The following is a 21,571-nucleotide window of genomic DNA, read 5'->3' as shown; positions in this document are numbered from 1 at the left end:
TATGGGTGAAAGAAGTACGTCGGTGGACCGAAGGGGGGGCCACGAGGTAGGGGGCGCACCCCCACCCTCGTGGGCACCTCCCTTCTTTCCTGACGTGCACTCCAAGCTTTTCCGGTAGCTTTCCTTCCAAAAATAACTTCTCCAGTTGATTTCGTTCCGTTTCGACTCCGTTTGATATTCGTTTTCTTCGAAACACTGAAATAGGCAAAAAACAACAAATCTAGGCTGGGCCTCCGGTCAATAGGTTAGTCCCAAAAATAATATAAAAGTGGATAATAAACCCAATATTGCCCAAAACAGTAGATAACATAGCATGGAGCAATCAAAAATTATAGATACGTTGGAGACGTATCAAGCATCCCCAAGCTTAATTCCTGCTCGTCCTCGAGTAGGTAAATGATAAAAACAGAATTTTTGATGCGGAGTGCTACTTGGCATAATTTCAATGTAATTCTTCTTAATTGTGATATGAATATTTAGATCCGAAAGATTCAAGATAAAAGTTCATATTGACATAAAAATGATAATACTTCAAGCATACTAACTAAGCAATTATGTCTTCTCAAAATAACATGGCCAAAGAAAGTTCATCCCTACAAAATCATATAGTTTAGTCATGCTTCGTTTTCGTCACACAAGAATGCTCTCATCATGCACAACCCCAATGACAAGCCAAGCAATTGTTTCATACTTTAGTAATCTCAAACCTATAAACTTTCACGCAATACATGAGCGCGAGCCATGGATATAGCACTATGGGTGGGATAGAATAATGAGGGGGTTATGTGGAGAAGACAAAAAAGGAGAAAGTCTCACATCAACGAGGCTAATCAATGGGCTATGGAGATGCCCACCGATTGATGTTAATGCAAGGAGTAGGGATTGCCATGCAACGGATGCACTAGAGCTATAAATGTATGAAAGCTCAACAAATGAAACTAGTGGGTGTGCATCCAACTTGCTTGCTCACGAAGACCTAGGGCACTTGAGGAGGCCCATTGTTGGAATATACAAGCCAAGTTCTATAATGAAAATTCCCACTAGTATATGAAAGTGACAAAACAAGAGACTCTCTATCATAAAGATCATGGTGCTACTTTGAAGCACAAGTGTGGAAAAGGATAGTAGCATTGTCCCTTCTCTCTTTCTATCATTTTTTATATTTTTTTATTTGAGCCTTTTCCTTTTTTATGGCCTTTCTCTTTTTTTTGGGGGGGGGGGCCTTCTCTTTTTTTATGGCCTTTCTATTTTTTATTCCTCACTTAGGACAATGCTCTAGAAAATGATGATCATCACACTTCTATTTATTTACAACTCAATGATTACAACTCGATACTAGAACAAAGATGATGAATGCCTCCGGCGGTGTACCGGGATTGCGATGAATCAAGAGTGACATGTATGGAATAATTATGAATGGTGGCTTTGCCACAAATACGATTTCAACTACATGATCATGCAAAGCAATATGACAATGATGATGCGTGTCATAATAAACGGAACGGTGGAAAGTTGCATGGCAATATATCTCGGAATGGCTATGGAAATGCCATAATAGGTAGGTATGGTGGCTGTTTTGAGTAAGATATAAGGAGGTTTATGTGTGACAAAGCGTATCATATCACGGGGTTTGGATGCACCGACGAAGTTTGCGCCAACTCTCAATGCGAGAAAGGGCAATGCACGATACCGAAGAGGCTAGCAAGGATGGAAGGGTAAGAGTGCGTATAATCCATGGACTCAACATTAGTCATAAAGAACTCACATACTTATTGCAAATATCTACAAGTCATCAAAAACCTCGGCACCACGAGCATGCTCCTAGGAGGATAGATTGGTAGGAAAAGACCATCGCTCGTCCCCGACCGCCACTCATAAGGAGGACAATCAAATAACACCTCATGTTTCAAATTTGTTACACAACGTTTACCATACGTGCATGCTACGGGACTTGCAAACTTCAACACAAGTATTCCTCAAATTCACAACTACTCAACTAGCACGACTTTGATATTATTACCTCCATATCTCAAAACAATCATCAAGCATCAAACTTCTCTTACTATTCAAAACACTCATAAGAAAGTTTTTACTAATCTTGTATACCTAGCATATTAGGATTTTAAGCAAATTACCATGCTATTTAAGACTCTCAAAATAATATAAGTGAAGCATGAGAGTTCATCTATTTCTTCAAAATAAAAGTACCACCATGCTCTAAAAGATATAAGTGAAGCACAAGAGCAAATGACAAACTACTCCGAAAGATATAAGTGAAGATCAATGAGTAGTTGAATAATTATGCAACTATGTGAAGACTCTCTAACATTTAATAATTTCAGATCTTGGTATTCTCTTCAAACAGAAATTAAATCAAAATAAAATGACATTCTAAGAATGGCAAACATCATGTGAAGAAGCAAAAACTTAGGATCAACCGATACTAACCGATAGTTGTTGAAGAAGAAAGGTGGGATGCCAACCGGGGCATCCCCAAGCTTAGACGCTTGAGACTTCTTGAAATATTATCTTTTGGTGCCTTGGGAATCCCCAAGCTTGAGCTTTTGTGTCTCCTTAATTCCTCTCATATCACGGTCTCCCTGAATCTCAAAAGCTTCATCCACACAAAACTCAACAAGGACTCGTGAGATAAGTTAGTATAAACCATTGCAAAAACCTTATCATACTCTACTGTAGAAAATCACTAAAATTATTATTCAACATTGCATACTAAATGCCTCTTCATATTTAATAGTCCTATCCTCAAATAGAATCATTAAAGAAACAAACATATGCAAACAATGCAAACATAACAGCAATCTGCCTAAACAGGATAGTCTGTAAAGAATGCTGCAACATCCATACTTCCCTAGCTCCAAAAATTATGAAAGAACATTCCCACTGTATTAAATTTATCAGATCTTAATATGCAAAAGGTTTCAACATTTTATCACATTCTGAATTTTCTAGGGAATTATTGCAACAGCGGTAAACTTTCTGTTTTCAAACAGCAACATGAAGACTTGTAAAATAGGCATAGTAAAGGCTATCAATGCCACTTTTATTGAAATAAAATATGCAAAACATTGTTCTAAATAACATCAAGCAAATCCTAACAAAATAAATTGACGCTCCAAGCAACACACATATCATGTGGCGAATAAAAATATAGCTCCAAGTAAAGTTACCGATGAACGAAGACGAAAGAGGGGATGCCTTCCAGGGCATCCCCAAGCTTAGGCTCTTGGTTTTGCTTGAATATTACCTTGGGTTTCCTTGGGCATCCCCAAGATTAGGCTCTTTCCACTCCTTATTCCATAGTCCATCGAATCTTTACCCAAAACTTGAAAACTTCACAACACAAAACTTAACAGAAAACTCGTAAGCTCCGTTAGCGAAAGAAAACAAAACACCACTTCAAGGTACTGTAATGAACTCATTCTTTATTTATATTGGTGTTAAACCTACTGTATTACAACTTCTCTACGGTTTATAAACTCTTTTACTAGCCATAGATTCATCAAAATAAGCAAACAACACACGAAAAACAGAATCTGTCAAAAACAGAACAGTCTGTAGTAATCTGTAACTAACGCAAACTTCTGGAACCCCAAAAATTCTAAAATAAATTTCTGGACCTGAGGAATTTGTCTATTAATCATCTGAAAAAGGAATTAACTAAATAGCACTCTCCAATAAAAAGTGGCAGCAATTCTCGTGAGCGCTAAAGTTTCTGTTTTTTACAGCATGATCACAAAGACTTCCCCCAAGTCTTCCCAAAGGTTCTACTTGGCACAAACACTAATTAAAAGCATAAAACCACATCTAAACAGAGGCTATATGAATTATTTATTACTAAACAGGAGAAAATCAAGGAACAAAAATAAAGTTGGGTTGCCTCCCAACAAGCGCTATCGTTTAACGCCCCTAGCTAGGCATGATGATTTCAATGATGCTCACATAAAAGATAAGAATTGAAATATAAAGAGAGCATCATGAAGAATATGACTAGCACATTTAATTCTAAGCCTCTTCCTATGCATGGGGATTTTGTGAGCAAACAACTTGTGGGAACAATAATCAACTAGCATAGGAAGGTAAAGCAAGCAACACTTCAAGATTTTAAGCACATAGAGAGGAAACTTGATATTATTGCAATTCCTACAAGCATATGTTCCTCCCGCATAATAATTTTCAGTAGCATCATGAATGAATTCAACAATATAACCAGCACCTAAAGCATTCTTTTCATGATCTACAAGCATAGAAATTTTATTACTCTCCACATAAGCAAAATTCTTCTCAATCGGAATAGTGGGAGTATCATAAGAGACTTGAATACTATAAATTATTTCCACATTAAAAGAGTAATGTTCAGAAAAAGGGTAATCATAATCATGACAAGTTTTATAAATATAATCATCACTACTTTTTATAGCATATGTATCATCACAATAATTATCATAAGTAGGAGGCATGTTATCATCATTATAAATTTGCATGTCAAAACTTGGGAGACTAAAAATATCATCCTCATTAAGCGTAGCATCCCCAAGCTTGGGACAAACATTAATTGCAGCACATATATTCTCAAAAACATCATCTTCATCAAACATAGCATCCCCAAGCTTGGGCCTTTTCATATCATAAGCATAATCACTCTCATCATTAATTGTATGGATAGCACCAATAGTATAGCAATTATCATATTCTTCCAAGCAAGTGCCAAAAAGATTTTCAAGATCATAAGAAGTATCATTATCTTCCCCAATTATATTTTCATGAGGCACAATAGTAATAGGAGCAGCATTATTTGGGGAAGATATCTTTTTACCTCTCTTCCTTTTTCTTTTCTTCTTCTTCTTCAGCACATCATGTGTGGGTTCAATCCTCTTTTTGGAGCTCCTTATTAATGAGATTGGTTGAATAGGAGGCTCCCCCTCGTTACCTCATTCATCATAAGAAATAATAGGAGGGTATTGGGAAGCCTCTTCCCTTTCATTAGTATTCTCTTCATCTTCTATTTGTTTTCTTTTCTTTATGTAGTTGCCAATATAAGGATTTTCAATACAATTCACCGCACAATACATATAAATTTTCTCTAGATCAAAATCAAGAAATCTATCAAGATTAAACTTTGGAATACCCTTAGTTATACGTTTCATTTCCTCATACCCCAAAAGAATACTAAGCTCTTTATGATGCTCAAGGGTAATCAAATTATCACAATTTTTGGATACGATTCGGTCATGAAACAATTTGCATTGGAGATTTAAATGACCATGTTCATTGCAAAGTTCACAAGGGGTGCGAAAAATATTGAATTTTTTCAGCACAACCATCAAGACTTTCTTGCAACAATTTAGTTTCTAAGTACTTATGCCTCTTGCAATATCTATCTTCCCTATTTGGTGTGTACTTACAAACCCAATGCACTCCACAAAAATTGACATGTTTATAGAAGACATTTTCATCTTAACTAGTGCAATCATCATTAGTATCATGGATATTCAAAGAATTCGTACTAACAACATTGCAATCATGCTCATCATTCACAAATTTAGTGCCAAACATTTTATAGATTTCTTCTTCTAGCATTTGAGCACAATTTTCCTTTCCATCATACTCACGAAAGATATTAAAAAGATGAAGCGTATGAGGCAAACTTAATTCCATTTTTTTGTAATTTTCTTTTATAAACTAAACTAGTGATAAAACAAGAAACTAAAAGACTCGATTGCAAGATCTAAAGATATACCTTCAAGCACTCACCTCCCCGGCAATGGCGCCAGAAAAGAGCTTGATGTCTACTACACAACCTTCTTCTTGTAGACGTTGTTGGGCCTCCAAGTGCAGAGGTTTGTAGGACAGTAGCAAATTTCCCTCAAGTGGATTACCTAAGGTTTATCAATCCGTAGGAGGCGTAGGATGAAGATGGTCTCTCTCAAGCAACCCTGCAACCAAATAACAAAGAGTCTCTTGTGTCCCCAACACACCCAATACAATGGTAAATTGTATAGGTGCACTAGTTCGGCGAAGAGATGGTGATACAAGTGGTATATGGATGGTAGATAAAGGTATTTGTAATCTGAAAATATAAAAACAGCAAGGTAGCAAGCGATAAAAGTGAGCGTAAACGGTATTGCAATGATAGGAAATAAGGCCTAGGGTTCATACTTTCACTAGTGCAAGTCCTCTCAACAATAATATCATAATTGGATCACATAACTATCCCTCAACATGCAACAAAGAGTCACTCCAAAGTCACTAATAGCGTAGAACGAACGAAGAGATTATGGTAGGGTACGAAACCACCTCAAAGTTATTCTTTCCAATCAATCCGTTGGGCTATTCCTATAAGTGTCACAAATAGCCCTAGAGTTCATACTAGAATAACACCTTAAGACACAAATCAACCAAAACCCTAATGTCACCTAGATACTCCAATGTCACCTCAAGTATCCGTGGGTATGATTATACGATATGCATCACACAATCTCAGATTCATCTATTCAACCAACACAAAGGACCTCAAAGAGTGCCCCAAAGTTTCTACCGGAGAATCACGACGAAAACGTGTGCCAACCCCTATGCATAGGTTCATGGGTGGAACCCGCAAGTTGATCACCAAAACATACATCAAGTGAATCACGTGGCATCCCATTGTCACCACAGATACGCACGACAAGACATACATCAAGTGTTCTCAAATCTTTAAAGACTCAATCCGATAAGATTACTTCAAAGGGGAAACTCAATTCATTACAAGAGAGAAGAGGGGGAGGATAAACATAAGATCCAACTATAATAGCAAAGCTCGCGATACATCAAGATCGTGCCAAATCAAGAACACGAGAGAGAGAGAGAGAGAGAGATCAAACACATAGCTACTTGTACATACCCTCAGCCCCGAGGGAGAACTACTCCCTCCTCGTCATGGAGAGCACCGGGATGATGACGATGGCCACCGGAGAAGGATTGCCCCCTCCGGCAGGGTGCCAGAACGGGTCTAGATTGGCTTTCAGTGGCTACTGGCAGCGGAACTCCTGATCTATTGTGTGTTCTGGAAGTTTAAGGGACATAGGTATATATGGGTGAAAGAAGTACGTCGGTAGACCGAATGGGGGGCCACGAGGCAGGGGGCGCGCCCTAGGGGGGTGGGCGCCCCCCCACCCTCGTGGGTACCTCCCTTCTTTCCTGACGTGCACTCCAAGCTTTTCCGGTAGCTTTCCTTCCAAAAATAACGTCTGCAGTTGATTTCATTCCGTTTCGACTCCGTTTGATATTCGTTTTCTTCGAAACACTGAAATAGGCAAAAAAACAGCAAATCTGGGCTGGGCCTCCGGTTAATAGGTTAGTCCCAGAAATAATATAAAAGTGGATAATAAAGCCCAATATTGCCCAAAACAGTAGATAACATAGCATGGAGCAATCAAAAATTATAGATACGTTGGAGACGTATCAATGATGTGAGTTGAAAGTGATTCCAAGATTGATAAGATCACCATCGCACACTCCCTTTACCTTTGGGATTAGTGTTGAACCTAAAATAAATGTTATTTGGTGTTTGCGTTGAGCATAATTTGATTGGATCATATTTATTGCAATACGGTTATTCATTTAAGTCAAAGAATAATTGGTATTCTATTTACATGAATAAAACCTTCTGAGGTCATACACCCAAGGTGAATGATTTATTGAATATCGATCGTAGTGATACACATATTCATAATATTGAAGCCAAAAGATGCAAAGTTAATAATGATTGTGCAACTTATATGTGGCACTGCCGTTTAGGTCATACTGGTGTAAAGCGCATGAAGAAACTCCATGCTGATGGGCTTTTGGAATCACTTGATGCTTGCGAACCATGCCTCATGGGCAAAGATGACTAAGACTCCGTTCTTCGGAACAATGGAGCAAGCAACTGAATTATTGGAAATAATACATACTAATGTATGTGATCCGATGAGTGTTGAGGCTCACGGCGGGTATCATTATTTTCTGACCTTCACAGATGATTTGAGCAGATATGAGTATATCTACTTGATGAAACATAAGTCTAAACATTTGAGAAGTTCAAAGAATTTCAGAGTGAAGTGGACATTCATCGTAACAAGAAAATTAAGTTTCTACGATCTGATCGTGGAGGTGAATATTTGAGTTATGAGTTTGGTCTTCATTTGAAACAATGCGGAATAGTTTCGCAACTCACGCCGCCTGGAACACCACAGCATAATGGTGTGTCTGAACGTCATAACCATACTTTATTAGATATGGTGCGATCTATGATGTCTCTTACCGATTTATCGCTATAATTTTGGGGTTATGCATTAGAGACAGCTGCATTCACGTTAAATGGGGCACCATCTAAATCCGTTGAGACGACACCATATGAACTATGGTTTAGCAAGAAACCTAAGATGTCATTTCTTAAAGTTTGGGGCTATGATGCTTATGTGAAAAAGTTTCAACCTGATAAGTTTTAACCCAAGTCGTAGAAATGTGTCTTCATAGGATACCTAAAAGAGATTGTTGGGTACACATTCTATCACAGATCCGAAGGCAAGATATTCGTTTCTAAGAATGGATCCTTTCTAGAGAAGGAATTTCTCTCGAAAGAAGTGAGTGGGAGGAAAGTAGAACTTGATGAGGTAATTGTACCTACTCCCTTATTGGAAAGTAGTTCATCACAGAAATCAGTTCCAGTGATTGCTACACCAGTAAGTGAGGAAGCTAATGATGATGATCATGAAACTTCTGATCAAGTTACTGCCGAACCTCGTAGGTCAACCAGAGTAAGATCCGCACCAGAGTGGTACGGTAATCCTGTTTAGGAGGTCATGTTACTTGACCATGACGAACCTACGAACTATGAGAAAGAGATGATGAGCCCAGATTCCGCAAAATGGCTTGAGGCCATGAAATCTGAGATGGGATCCATGTATGTGAACAAAGCATGGACTTTGGTTGACTTGCCCGATGATCGGTGAGCCATTCAGAATAAATGGATCTTCAAGAGGAAGACGGACGTTGATAGTAGTATTACTATCTACAAAGCTCGAATTGTCGCAAAAGGTCTTCGACAAGTTCAAGATGTTGACTACGATGAGATTTTCTCACTCGTATCGCTGCTTAAAAGTCCATCCGAATCATGTTAGCAGTTGCCGCATTTTATGAAATCTAGCAAATGGATATCAAAACTACATTCCTTAATGGATTTATTAAAGAGGAGTTGTATATGATGCAACCAGAAGGTTTTGTCAATCCTAAAGGTTCTAGCAAAGTGTGCAAACTCCAGTGATCCATCTATGGACTAGTGCAAGCATCTCAGAGTTGGAATATATGCTTTGATGAGTTGATCAAAGCATATAGTTTTATACAGACTTTTGGAGAAGCCTGTATTTACAAGAAAATGAGTGGGAGCTCTGCAGCAATTCTGATATTACATGTGGATGACATATTATTGATCGGAAATGATACTGAATTTCTGGATAGCATAAAAGGATACTTGAATAAGAATTTTTCAAAGAAATACCTCAGTAAAGCTTCTTACATATTGAGCATGAAGATCTATAGAGATAGATCAAGGCGCTTGATAAATAATTTTCAAAGAGTACATACCTTGACAAGATTTTTGAAGTAGTTCAAAATGGAACAGTCAAAGAAGGAGTTCTTGCCTCTATTGCAAGGTGTAAATTTGAGTAAGACTCAAAACACGGCCACGACAGAAAATAGAAAGAGAATGAAAGTCATTCCCTATGCATCAGCCATAGGTTCTATGAAGTATGCTATGTTGTGTACCAAACCGATTGTATACCTTAGCATGAGTTTGGCAAGGGGGTACGATATTGATCCAGAAGTGGATCACTTGACATCGGTCAAAATTATCCTTAGAAGACTAAGGAAATATTTTTTTGTTATGGAGGTGATAAAAGAGTTCATCGTAAAGAGTTACGTCGATGCAAGCTTTTTACACCAATCTAGATGACTCTAAGTCTCGATCTAGATACATATTGAAAGTGGGAGCAACTAGGTAGAGTAGCTTCGTGCTGAGTATTATAGACATAGAAATTTGCTAAATACATACAGATCTGAATGTTGCAGACCCGTAGACTAAACTTCTCTCACAAGCAAAACATGATCACTCTTTGGGTGTTAATCACATAGCGATGTGAACTATATTATTGACTCTAGTAAACCCTTTGGATATTAGTCACATGAAGATGTGAACTAATCACATAAAGATGTGAACTATTGGTGTGAAATCACATGACGATGTGAACTAGATTATTGACTATAGTGCAAGTGGGAGACTGAAGGAAATATGCCCTAAAGGCAATAATAAAGTTGTTATTTATATTTCCTTATATCATGATAAATGTTTATTATTCATGCTAGAATTGTATTAACCGGAAACTTAGTACATGTGTGAATACATAGACAAACAGAGTGTCCCTAGTATGCCTCTACTTGACTAGTTCGTTAATCAAAGATGGTTAAGTTTCCTAGCCATGGACATGCGTTGTCATTTGATGAACGAGATCACATCATTAGAGAATGATGTGATGGACAAGACCCATCCATTAGCTTAGCACTATGATCGTTTAGTTTATTGCTATTGCTTTCTTCATGACTTATACATGTTCCTATGACTATGAGATTATGGAACTCCCGAATACCGAAGGAACACTTAGTGTGCTATCAAACGTCAACGTAACTGGGTGATTATAAAGATGCTCTAAAGGTGTCTCCGATGGTGTTTGTTGAGTTGGCATAGATCGAGATTACGGTTTGTTACTCCGATTGTCGGAGAGGTATCTTTGGGCCCTCTCGGTAATGCACATCACTATAAGCCTTGCAACCAATGTGACTAATGAGTTAGTTGTGGGATATTGCATTATGGAACGAGTACAGAGACTTGCCGGTAACGAGATTGAACTAGGTATGATGATATCGACGATCGAATCTCGGGCAAGTAACATACCGATGACAAAGGGAACAACGTATGTTGTTGTGCAGTTTGACCAATAAAGATCCACCTTAGTTAGATCGTCGTAGTGCTTAGGAGAAGCCCTGCGTCGGTAGCTTCATTATCACCGTCATCACGCCGTCGTGCTGACGAAGCTCTCCCTCGGCACTCAGCTGGATCGAGAGTTCGTGGGACGTCACCAAGCTGAACGTGTGCAGATCGTGGAGGTGTCGTACTTTCGGTACTAGGATCGGTCGGATCGTGAAGACGTACGACTGCATCAACCGCGTTGTCATAACGCTTCCGCTTACGGTCTACAAGGGTACGTAGACAACACTCTCCCCTCTCATTGCTATGCATCACCTAGATAGATCTTGCGTGTGCGTAGGATTTTTTTTGAAATTACTGCGTTCCCCAACAGTGGCTTCTGAGCCAGGTCTATGCGTAGATGTTATATGCACGAGTGAAACACAAAGGAGTTGTGGGCATGGGCAAGGTTGGAAAAAGCGGTAGGCGTAAGCGAGGCGGTTGGCCTTCGCCTAGTGCCTAGGCGGTGCTTAAGCGCCCTAGGCGTAGCCTAGGCGGTTATATAATTTTCAATGCAACATGAGTTGATAATGATCCTTTGGCCAAAGGCGTCTCTCCTTCTATGTCGTCGGGCTGGCACCTCTATCTTCTTGACATGTCCACTAGACGGGTGTCAGTAAAGTCAACCTTTATGCAACGTTCTGGCATGTGCCCTGTTGATCCTCCGCAAGCTGCATGCTTGCTCAACACCTAATCTTGACAAGCCATCAACTGGTCTATGAGGTGGAGTGGCTGAAGAGCGAGAGGGGGAATTTTCCGGCAAAGACTTTGTGGGGTATGTGGCTTGCCGGTGTTGAGCTTGCAGATAACTGGAGTCTTGACCTTTAGTACTAACTTAGTACTTCTCAATGACTTACCAGGATGTCTTCTTCACGGTCTTGGTTGCCCAAGTATTGAGTCTTGGGTAGAGGTATCCTCCGGCAAGCCCTTGCCGTCCGGAGGGCTACAACTACCTGTGCACAAGTCTGGGGTACTAAAGGACCCCTGATTTAGTACACCGACAATATCTAGTTATCATATGTGTATTTTATTAATTAAGGGCATATAAGTATGTTAACTACCAGCCACTACAATTGGAATATGGTCCTTTTGGCATATCAGTGCAACATGGCATGATTTCTCTCTTGGGTAGACAATTTCTTACTTGCTCTGCCTAGACTTCTGCTTATGCCCTAGGCGAGGCGTTTGGCCATTGCCTAGCGCCTAGGCGTGCCTAAGCGCCTCCTAGGCACTGCCTTTTCCAACAGAGGGCGTGGGTATATACATATTGCTTGCCGTCACTAGTTGATTCTTGATTCAGCGGTATTGTTGGATGAAGCGGCTCAGACCGACATTATGCGTACGCTTACGCGAGACCGGTTCTACCGACGTGCTTCTCACACAGGTGGCTGGTGGGTGTCAGTTTCTCCAACTTTAGTTGAATCGGATTCAATGAACAGGGTTCTTTCTGAAGATCAAAAAGCAATTACTATACCGCGTTGTGGTTTTTGATGCGTAGGTAAGAACGGTTCTTGCTAAGCCCGTAGCAGCCACGTAAAACTTGCAGCAACAAAGTAGAAGACGTCTAACTTGTACATCATTCTCATTTTGATAAGCATTACAATCCATTGGCGCATGATAAGCATCTCCCAATTCCAAATTATCATCATGGCCAATGTTTTCCAAATCTTTACCGTAATCAAGATCAGGGGGAATAGCCACCTTGCTCTTATCAGATTCATTATTGTCTAAAATTTGTTGCAGCAATTTCTCTAACAGTGCATTCTGCTTCTGCAATTCCAACGGGAAAAAACTTCTATCAGCTTCAACACCATTCATTCTTCTTGCATCCAAACAATTTTGTTGCTTGTGAAGCATTCTTTTCCTCCATTTCCTTTTGTTTATTGTTCAGTTCAGTATTACTATTGTTCAGAACATCAATACTAGTACCTCGCTGCTCAGTCAGTTCTCCACTACTATTGTTAGCGTCTAGTACATCAATTTCCAGATCATTTGGCTAGAGATTTTTTGCGCTCTGAGTTCAGCATCTCCCACGCTAAACATATACATGCATAACCAGACTCTGCCTTTTCATTTATTTATGCGACGAATCACACTCTGCGTCACGACAGCAGTGCAGTGCAGGTGCAGCAGTGGCTTAAAACAAAAGCCGAGATCAGACGGGAAAGTTGACGATTCTGTCACAATGGGGAGAAACTTAGGAGTAACATCACACACTCCAATACAACTTTGCTTATGTGGCACATATTTAATGAAGAGAGAAGTGCTTGTGGTAACTAGCTAAGTTACCGGAACATCACACACTCCAAGAAACAATGAGTCTATAATCTAATAAATACATTGTTGCATGACACTACATAGATGTTCCTACCCATTATGAAGGTAGTAACATAGTCTAAAGAAGTGTATAAGTTACTAACTTATGTTCTTGTCCATTATGACCAGCCACAGCAGCACAGCGGGGGTGGTTAGGTAGGCGCTTTACCAAGCCTAACTAATCAATTGCCTGCTGGATCACCAGCCACTACTCGCCAACCGGGCAACCACCTTCCATCCACGAGCACGAGAGACGGATGGATGGATGGATCCCCCGTACGTCGGTCCGCCCGCGTCCCCTCCGGACATATTCGCGCCGTCGTGGCCGCTCGTGGCACACCCAGCACCCCCGCCCCGGCATCCAACGACGCACGCAAGCAACCCCAACGCTCGCTACGCGCGCCGCGCAACCACCACCGGCATCCACTGTCCACTGCCCCAACGGCCAAGGATAATCAAACCACGGCACGGCAGGGCAGTGGTTCGGCCGGCCAGTGGCCACTCCCGATCTCACTAGCTACCCAATCACTAGTTAGGCCTCGGGTACCTGCGTGCGTACCACGCGGGGGCGGACCCGATCGCGACGACACCACCGGCACTAGGCGGGCGAGGCCGATGGCTCGAGGAACACGTGGGGGAAAGGCGAGCGCACGCAACGCATATCCAACGGGGACGGAGACGTGCCGCTTGCCGTTGCCGTTGCCGCCCTGGGAAAGGCGCCGGCCGAGTCGCCGAACCCGAGCCGGCTGCGGCTGCGGAAAAGTCAGGTGCGACGGAACGGACCAGCTCCATCGGCCCAGCCGGGGCCAGGCAAGGCGAGAGAGAGAGAGAGAGAGAGAGAGGCTTCCTGCCGACCCCGTACGGCGTAATCCTATACGTGGTCGAGTTTCGTCTGGGCAAGCGACCGACCGGCCGACGACGGGCCGGCCATGTTGATTGGTTTCGCTTGCGACGGGGGGCGTGACGTGCCCGGTGACGGACGACGCGCGTGGGAGGCGCCGGGGGTGTGAATGTGTGATACGATGGAGGTGTCATGCCGATACGTCAACGCTTAGCAGTACGCTTCTTTATTAGCTCGAGAAGAGATAACCATGCCTGCACGCCGGGTTAGTAGCCAGCCAAGTGGCCATGGGCGTGTGTGTGTTGGCATCGCATGTGCCTTTCGTGAGAAAAAGGCACACGAGGAGGCTCCTAGCACGGCAAGCTTTTCCTCCCGTCGGTGCCTTGCGGAGAAATGAAGCAAAAATGGACAGGAATCCTCGTGTAAGAACTGTACCAGCACGTACCACATGTTGATTGCCAAACTTAGCACGTACCAGGTAAACTGCCCAGGCAAAAATGATCCTGCTGCAGAAGATCCACCACTCTGCAGGGCCAACTCGAGCCGGTTATTTTAATTGACCCCGAGACGACCGGAGCGTTGGAATCTTCCAAGCACGTCCGGTACCCGGTTGCGTGGTCTGAGGCGCTGGGCTGACTTGTTACCGGGTCGGTTCAACGTGGATCGATTTCGCTGAACCGTCCTCCAGAAGAAGCACGAGCGCGAAGACCGTGTCGGCTTTCCACACGCATGTGCCAAACGCTGGCTTTGTTTCCAGCACCACTACCGTAGCCACCACCCCCTCATTTTGACCCACTGTCATTTTGCTTGCACTCTACTGGCCCTAACAATCAAACCGTGAGGTCAGCACGCACCCATGCATGCACCACCCTAGATGTTTCACGAAGACAAACACAATTCGGATGTTGCCCGCCCCGGCCTTCGTTTTTTACCCCCCAAAAAAAGATGGGCATGTCACGTAGTACGTGCGCACTACGTATATATAGCGTCGAAATATTTTTGGAACGAACCGTCCAATGAGCGTGAGGGTCAAATACGCACGACAGCCGCAGCTCGAGCAGTAAACTAATGTGGAAACGGCGTTAGCGGGCCGGGTCGGATTTGCGTTCCGCAACCGACGGCGACCGCTTCTCATGCACAGTCGGTCCGCACTGACACCGCGGCCTCCTCGGTCCGACCAGTCCTCACTCTTCTTCGGAATCACACTCCCACCGCACACACACCCGCAACCTCACTAGCTCCACTTGCTTGCCCGCCCGCCCGCCCGGCCGTGTCTTCCCCTCCACGTTGACCACGACTTTTTCGTTGCATGCGACCCACCTCTCGTCCACCACCCACCACATCGAGAACCCAACAAGTGACCCACACCCCAACCTTCGCCGCCACTCCACCGGTTCCTAACCAACCGGCCCCGCCCGTCAGCCGCACAGCACCGCCCCGCGCCTCGTGCGCACGATCGACCACGTTTCCATGCTCCACCTGCGACGCAACTTCCCACGCCGCCGGCCACCTCCTCGCCCCCACCGCTTTATAACCCTCTCACTCCACCACTCCCTCACACCACACCCAGCTAGAGCGAGGCGGACACCCAAGCAACCACACTCTCCCACCCTCAGCCACCGCACAAGCAAGAAGAAGAAGAAGAGGTCTTCTCTCTCCCTGCTTTGCTTAGCCATGTCGTCGTCGGCCATGGAAGCGCTCCACGCCCTGATCCCGGAGCAGCAGCAGCGCGACGGGGAGATGGCGGCCGCGGCGCTCAGCGGCGCCACCAGCGGCGAGGAGAGCGGCCACGTGCTGCAGGGCTGGGCCAAGAGGAAGCGATCGCGCCGCCAGCGCTCCGAGGAGGAGAACCTCGCGCTCTGCCTCCTCATGCTCTCCCGCGGCGGCAAGCAGCGTGTTCAGGCGCCGCAGCCGGAGTCGTTCTCTGCGCCGGTGCCTGCCGAGTTCAAGTGCTCCGTCTGCGGCAAGTCCTTCAGCTCCTACCAGGCGCTGGGTGGCCACAAGACGAGCCACCGGGTGAAGCAGCCGTCTCCTCCCGCTGATGCCGCCGCCGCTCCACTCGTGGCCCTCCCGGCCGTCGCCGCCGTCCTGCCGTCCGCCGAGCCGGCCACGTCGTCCACCGCCGCGTCCTCCGACGGCACGACCAACAGGGTCCACAGGTGCTCCATCTGCCAAAAGGAGTTCCCCACCGGGCAGGCGCTGGGCGGGCACAAGAGGAAGCACTACGACGGAGGCGTGGGCAGCGTCGCCCCCTCGTCCACCGAGCTTCTGGCCGCCGCGGCCGCCGAGTCCGAGGTGGGGAGCACCGGCAACGGGAGCTCCGCCGCCCGGGCCTTCGACCTGAACATCCCGGCCGTGCCGGAGTTCGTGTGGAGGCCGTGCGCCAAGGGCAAGATGTGGGAGGACGAGGAGGAGGTGCAGAGCCCCCTCGCCTTCAAGAAGCCCCGGCTTCTCACCGCCTGAGCATCTAGCTGCTGCTGCATGGATCCCATCGATCCATCCAAAGTTTTTGGTCCAGTCCAGTCCAGTGGTGAAATTCGTTGATTCGTTTGGTTAAATTTGTTCTGCTCCTGTACAGATTGAGTGAGTGAGTGAGTAATACTACATACATACTCCAGTAGCCATATACGTAGAAGATATAGGCAGTAGATCTTGTTGGTTCCTTGTAACGACGGAGGAGTACTTGCTTCCTCTTTCAGATGTTGTGTAGGCGTCAGTATATTGTACTAGTCGACAGTTCATACATACTCATACAGAGATTGGTCATGAACTGGCAGTGCCGTGTAACATAAACATGGATGAAATTGGAGATTATTGGAATTGATGAAAATTCTGCGCTTGTTTTATCAATTTAACTTCGGTGGCTCGATGAAACTTCAAATGATTGGCAGTTCTCCCACGTGTATTCCCTTTGCGTACACTGTAATAACTTGTATTCGCCATGAAGGAACCCTGCTGTAACTTGCAAGAAAGCCTCGCAGAAACAACACTACTGTAACTTGCAAGAAGGAAAAGGAGACGGAAACCTCTACTTCAAATTTTTTTTTGACACTTAGCCTCTGCTTGATCAGTTCATAGCAGCAGCAGCAGCGGAGAAGTGTACTCAACCTCGCACGGACCGATCCATCGGCCGCCTAGCAAGACTGTTCTTTACGTGTCCGCGTGACGTGATTAGCTCTGGACGAATAATCAAATCCGATTCCACCGCCTGTGTTTAGCCGGGGAATTGCAGCGTGACATGTGCTAGCTAGCTAGCTAGCTAGAAGGAGACTACGACTGGTACAAGACACCGCTGGCTGCAAGTGGAAACAAACCTCGGGCCGGTTCGCAGCATCGTGAACGTCGACCGGCCGGCGGCACCCCAACCCAGCCCAACTTGCCGCGCGGTGGATGGAAATGGCGACAGCGACGCCCGCCCGCCCGCCCGCCGGGTTGATAGGCTTTTTTTCCGTGCCGACCTGCAGCGCAGCTGGAGTGATCGCTTTCGACGCAACGGCCGGCCAGCGCCGCGGCCACCAAGTGTGCGCGGGACGTCGGCAGTCACCGGCCGGCCGCTCGCGTGGTTGGGTGGTCATTTCAGCTGGCGGCCGCCTCCGGTCCAGAGGGGGCGCTCGGCTGATCGCGTATGGGGTTCAAGTGTCCACGGGATTGGACGGATGGATGGTCGCCGGTGGAGTACGTGTTTTCACATGGTGGCGGTGACGTTCCCCACCTCCGGTCATGTAGTGGCCCGCGTGATTTCGGCCGGCCTGCGTGCGACGGTGCGCAGCAGGCACGTCGTGGGAAGTTCGGCGCGTACGTGTTCCATCAGGATTGGTTTGCACGCGTCACCGGCTCTGGGCTCCGGTCTGGCCTCTTTCGAGCATCGGTGGACGCCACGTTCGCCTGATGTAGGTAGTCTGCCACGACGGCCGGGACGTGAGGGTCGCCCTCCACGAGCCCCTCCATGCACCTGGTCCATACACCAACCCGCATACCCCTGCCCGCTTTTGACTAGTAATGTCATGGACTTGTTTTTTGGAGGGAGGGCATTCATGCAGATCATACATAGGACAACTAGTATAACATAACATGATTATTTGAATTGCACATGCATGCATAGATACTCTGCTAAGTAAGCTTAATGGGTGGGTGTGGGGTTTCAAGACACAAAGAGTTTTAACTTGGCTATGTTGGCAAAACAATGTTGAAGGCTAATTGAGAATTATGACTCCTTATGTGCCAGAGTACTAAGAGCCAGATATTACCCCAACGGAGATTTGTTAAATTGTGAGTTGAAAAAAGGATCATCATTGGCAGAGTATTCGGGCAGGTACTTAAACCTTCAAAAAGGGGTGCATATGGAGAGTTGGAGATGGAGCAAAAATAAGCATATGGAATGATTGTTGGATCCCTACCCGTGCCTCAAGGAAAATAATTACTGTTTGTGGAAATCAGGTGCTCACACATGTTTGTGATCTCATCGCCCCATCTTCGGGTGAATGGAATGAATGGCTAATTAGGGATAACTTTTGGCACATTGATGTTGAGCGTATTCAAATACCATTATTTCAGCAAGCTACATAGGATTTTCTTGCCTGGCACCTAAATAAGAACGGGATCTTCATGATACGGTCTGCATATTATAAACACCGGGAACATACTTACATTCAGGAGGCCTTAATGGGGAGATATCAGAGTGGCTCGGTGCCACATCCAATATGGAAAAATATTTGGAACATCAAGTTGCCAGGGAAAAAAAGAGACCCATTTGGAGGTGTGTGCACAATGCAATACCGTGCTTTAGCGTTTTAGCAAATCGCCATATCGGTAGCGTATCACAGTGCCCAATTTGCAAAGATGGAGCTGAGGATGTGCGTCATGCATTGTTCCTATGCCCTCGAGCCCAGGCAGTCTCGAAGGCGTTGGGCACATGACATTTAATATCGGATGCTACACGGATTGACCGATAAGGGGTTGGTGTAATTGATTTCTTGCTATGTGATAATGTCCATCAGCGGATGTTCTCTGACCCAACTCTCAGAGTTGACTGTTGCAAACTGTTGGTACATTTGGTGGCAGCGGAGATAGTACGTACACGGAGAAACAATACTCACACCAGAGCAAACAGCAATGGCGATCCATGCATTAACTCTGAATTATGTCCATGCCGCTGGCAAGCCAAAGAATGCTCCTAGAATTAACCAGTGGCCGGTGGTACTATCTGGGCAACAAGTACTCAACGTGGATGCTTCATTTCATGTGGGTGACCACGCAGGAGGATGTGGAGCAGTGGTACCGGACAGCCGCGGGAACTTCATTAGTGCTTCCACTGCCAATCTAATGCACATGGCGGATGTTGTCTCGACAGAAGTAGTAGTTCTTCTTGAGGGACTTAAGCTTCTCCAAAATCTGGGCTGCAGAAATATCATGCTGAGAATGGACAACGTTGTGGTGGTGGAAACTCTCCGGTTGAATGAAGGTCAAAATATGGTGGCGACCCCTGTTATAGAAGATTGTCAAATCTTACTACGAGATTTCAGGCAGGTTACTATTGAGCATTGTAATAGAGAATCGAATATTGTTGCTCATGTGCTAGCTAATTGCGGGTGTGCAAACACCCCCTCATTATGGGTGGATGCACCTCCTGATTTTATCATTAAATTTCTAGTGGATGATGTAAGTCTTATTGAGTAATAAAGCTTGCCTGGATGGCCTTCCCGCCAAAAAAGTAAACTTAATACATAAGCATCTATGACAGAAGAAATTTGCACAAAATATTGTAGAAATACAGATTATTGATGGAAATATGCCCTAGAGGCAATAATAAAATGGTTATTATTATATTTTCTAAATCATGATAAAGGTCTATTATTCATGCTAGAATTGTATTGACTGGAAACTTAAATACATGTGTGGATACATAAACAAATACCGTGTCCCTAGTGAGCCTCTACTAGACTAGCTCGTTTATCAAAGATGGTTAAGGTTTCCTAACCATAGACATGAGTTATCATTTGATAATGGGATCACATCATTAAGGGAATGATGTGATGGACAATACGTCAATACCCAACCGTTAGCATGGCATATGATCGTTTAATTTATTGCTATTGCTTTCTTAATGTCAAATACGTGTTTCTTTGACCATGAGATCATGCAACTCCCGGATACTGGAGGAATACCTTGTGTAATATCAAACGTCACAAGTAACTGGGTGATCATAAAGATGCTTGATGCGGCTTGAAGCTACGCCGGTATTTCCCCAAAGAAGAAGGGATGATGCAGCATAGCGACGGTAGGTATTTCCCTCGGGGATGAGACCAAGGTTGTCGAACCAGTAGGAGAACCAAGCAACAATACGTAAACGGCACCTGCACAAAAATAACAAATACTCACAACCTGACGTATTAAAGGGGTTGTCAATCCCTTTCGGGTAACGGCGCCAAAAATTGGCAAACTGACGTGAATAAATTGTAGTAGATTGATAGATCGAACGCCAAATAAAATAAATAGAAATAAATTGCAGCGAGAATTTTTTTATTTTTTGGTTTAATAGATTTGAAAATAAAAGGCAAATAAAATAGATCGCGAAGACAAATAATATGAGAAAGAGACCCGGGGGCCATAGGTTTCACTAGTGGCTTCTGTCGAGAAAAATGGCAAACGGTGGTAAACAAATTACTGTTGGGCAATTGATAGAACTTCAAATAATCATGACGATATTCAGGCAATGATCATTATATAGGCATCACGTCCAAGATTAGTAGACCGACTCCTTCATGCATCTACTACTATTACTCCACACATCGACCGCTATCCAGCATGCATCTAGTGTATTAAGTTCATGGAGAAACGGAGTAATGCAATAAGAACGATGACATGATGTAGACAAGATCTATTTATGTAGAAATAGACCCCATCGTTTTACCCTTAGTAGCAATGATACATACGTGTCGGTTCCCCTTCTGTCACTGGGATCAAGCACCGTAAGATCGAACCCCCTACAAAGCACATCTTCCCATTGCAAGATAAATAGATCAAGTTGACCAAACAAACCCAAATATCAAAGAAGAAATAGGAGGCTATAAGCAATCATGCATATAAGAGATCAAAGAAGATTCAAATAACTTTCATGGATAAAAAGATAGATCTGATCATAAACTCAAAGTTCATCCGATCCCAACAAACACACCGCAAAAAGAGTTACATATGGATCTCCAAGAGACCATTGTATTGAGAATCAAACAAGAGAGAGGAAGCCATCTAGCTACTAACTACGGACCCGGAGGTCTACAAAGAACAACTCACGCATCATCGGAGAGGCACCAATGGAAGTGGTGAACCCCTCGGTGATGGTGTTTAGATTAGATCTG

At 44.2% G+C, this 21,571-nt stretch overlaps 1 protein-coding gene across 1 annotated transcript; it reads left to right on the top strand.

Annotated features, from left to right (window-relative positions):
- The first annotated feature begins 15,761 nt into the window (after positions 1–15,761).
- LOC125510687 (zinc finger protein 1) lies at positions 15,762–17,046 on the top strand. The gene has a single exon (XM_048675937.2). The coding sequence runs from the start codon at positions 15,891–15,893 to the stop codon at positions 16,677–16,679; it is 789 nt and encodes a 262-aa protein (XP_048531894.1). The 5' UTR covers positions 15,762–15,890; the 3' UTR covers positions 16,680–17,046.
- Positions 17,047–21,571: the final 4,525 nt, after the last annotated feature.

Source organism: Triticum urartu, chromosome 5A (assembly GCF_056163025.1).
Source record: "Triticum urartu cultivar PI428250 chromosome 5A, HENAU_Tu73, whole genome shotgun sequence".
NCBI lineage: Eukaryota > Viridiplantae > Streptophyta > Magnoliopsida > Poales > Poaceae > Triticum > Triticum urartu.
This window is presented reverse-complemented; position numbering and strand designations above follow the sequence as displayed.

Bases quoted from the DNA above. Each gene is read 5' to 3' on its own strand.
- LOC125510687 (XM_048675937.2), top strand. From the start codon at position 15,891: ATGTCGTCGTCGGCCATGGAAGCGCTCCACGCCCTGATCCCGGAGCAG.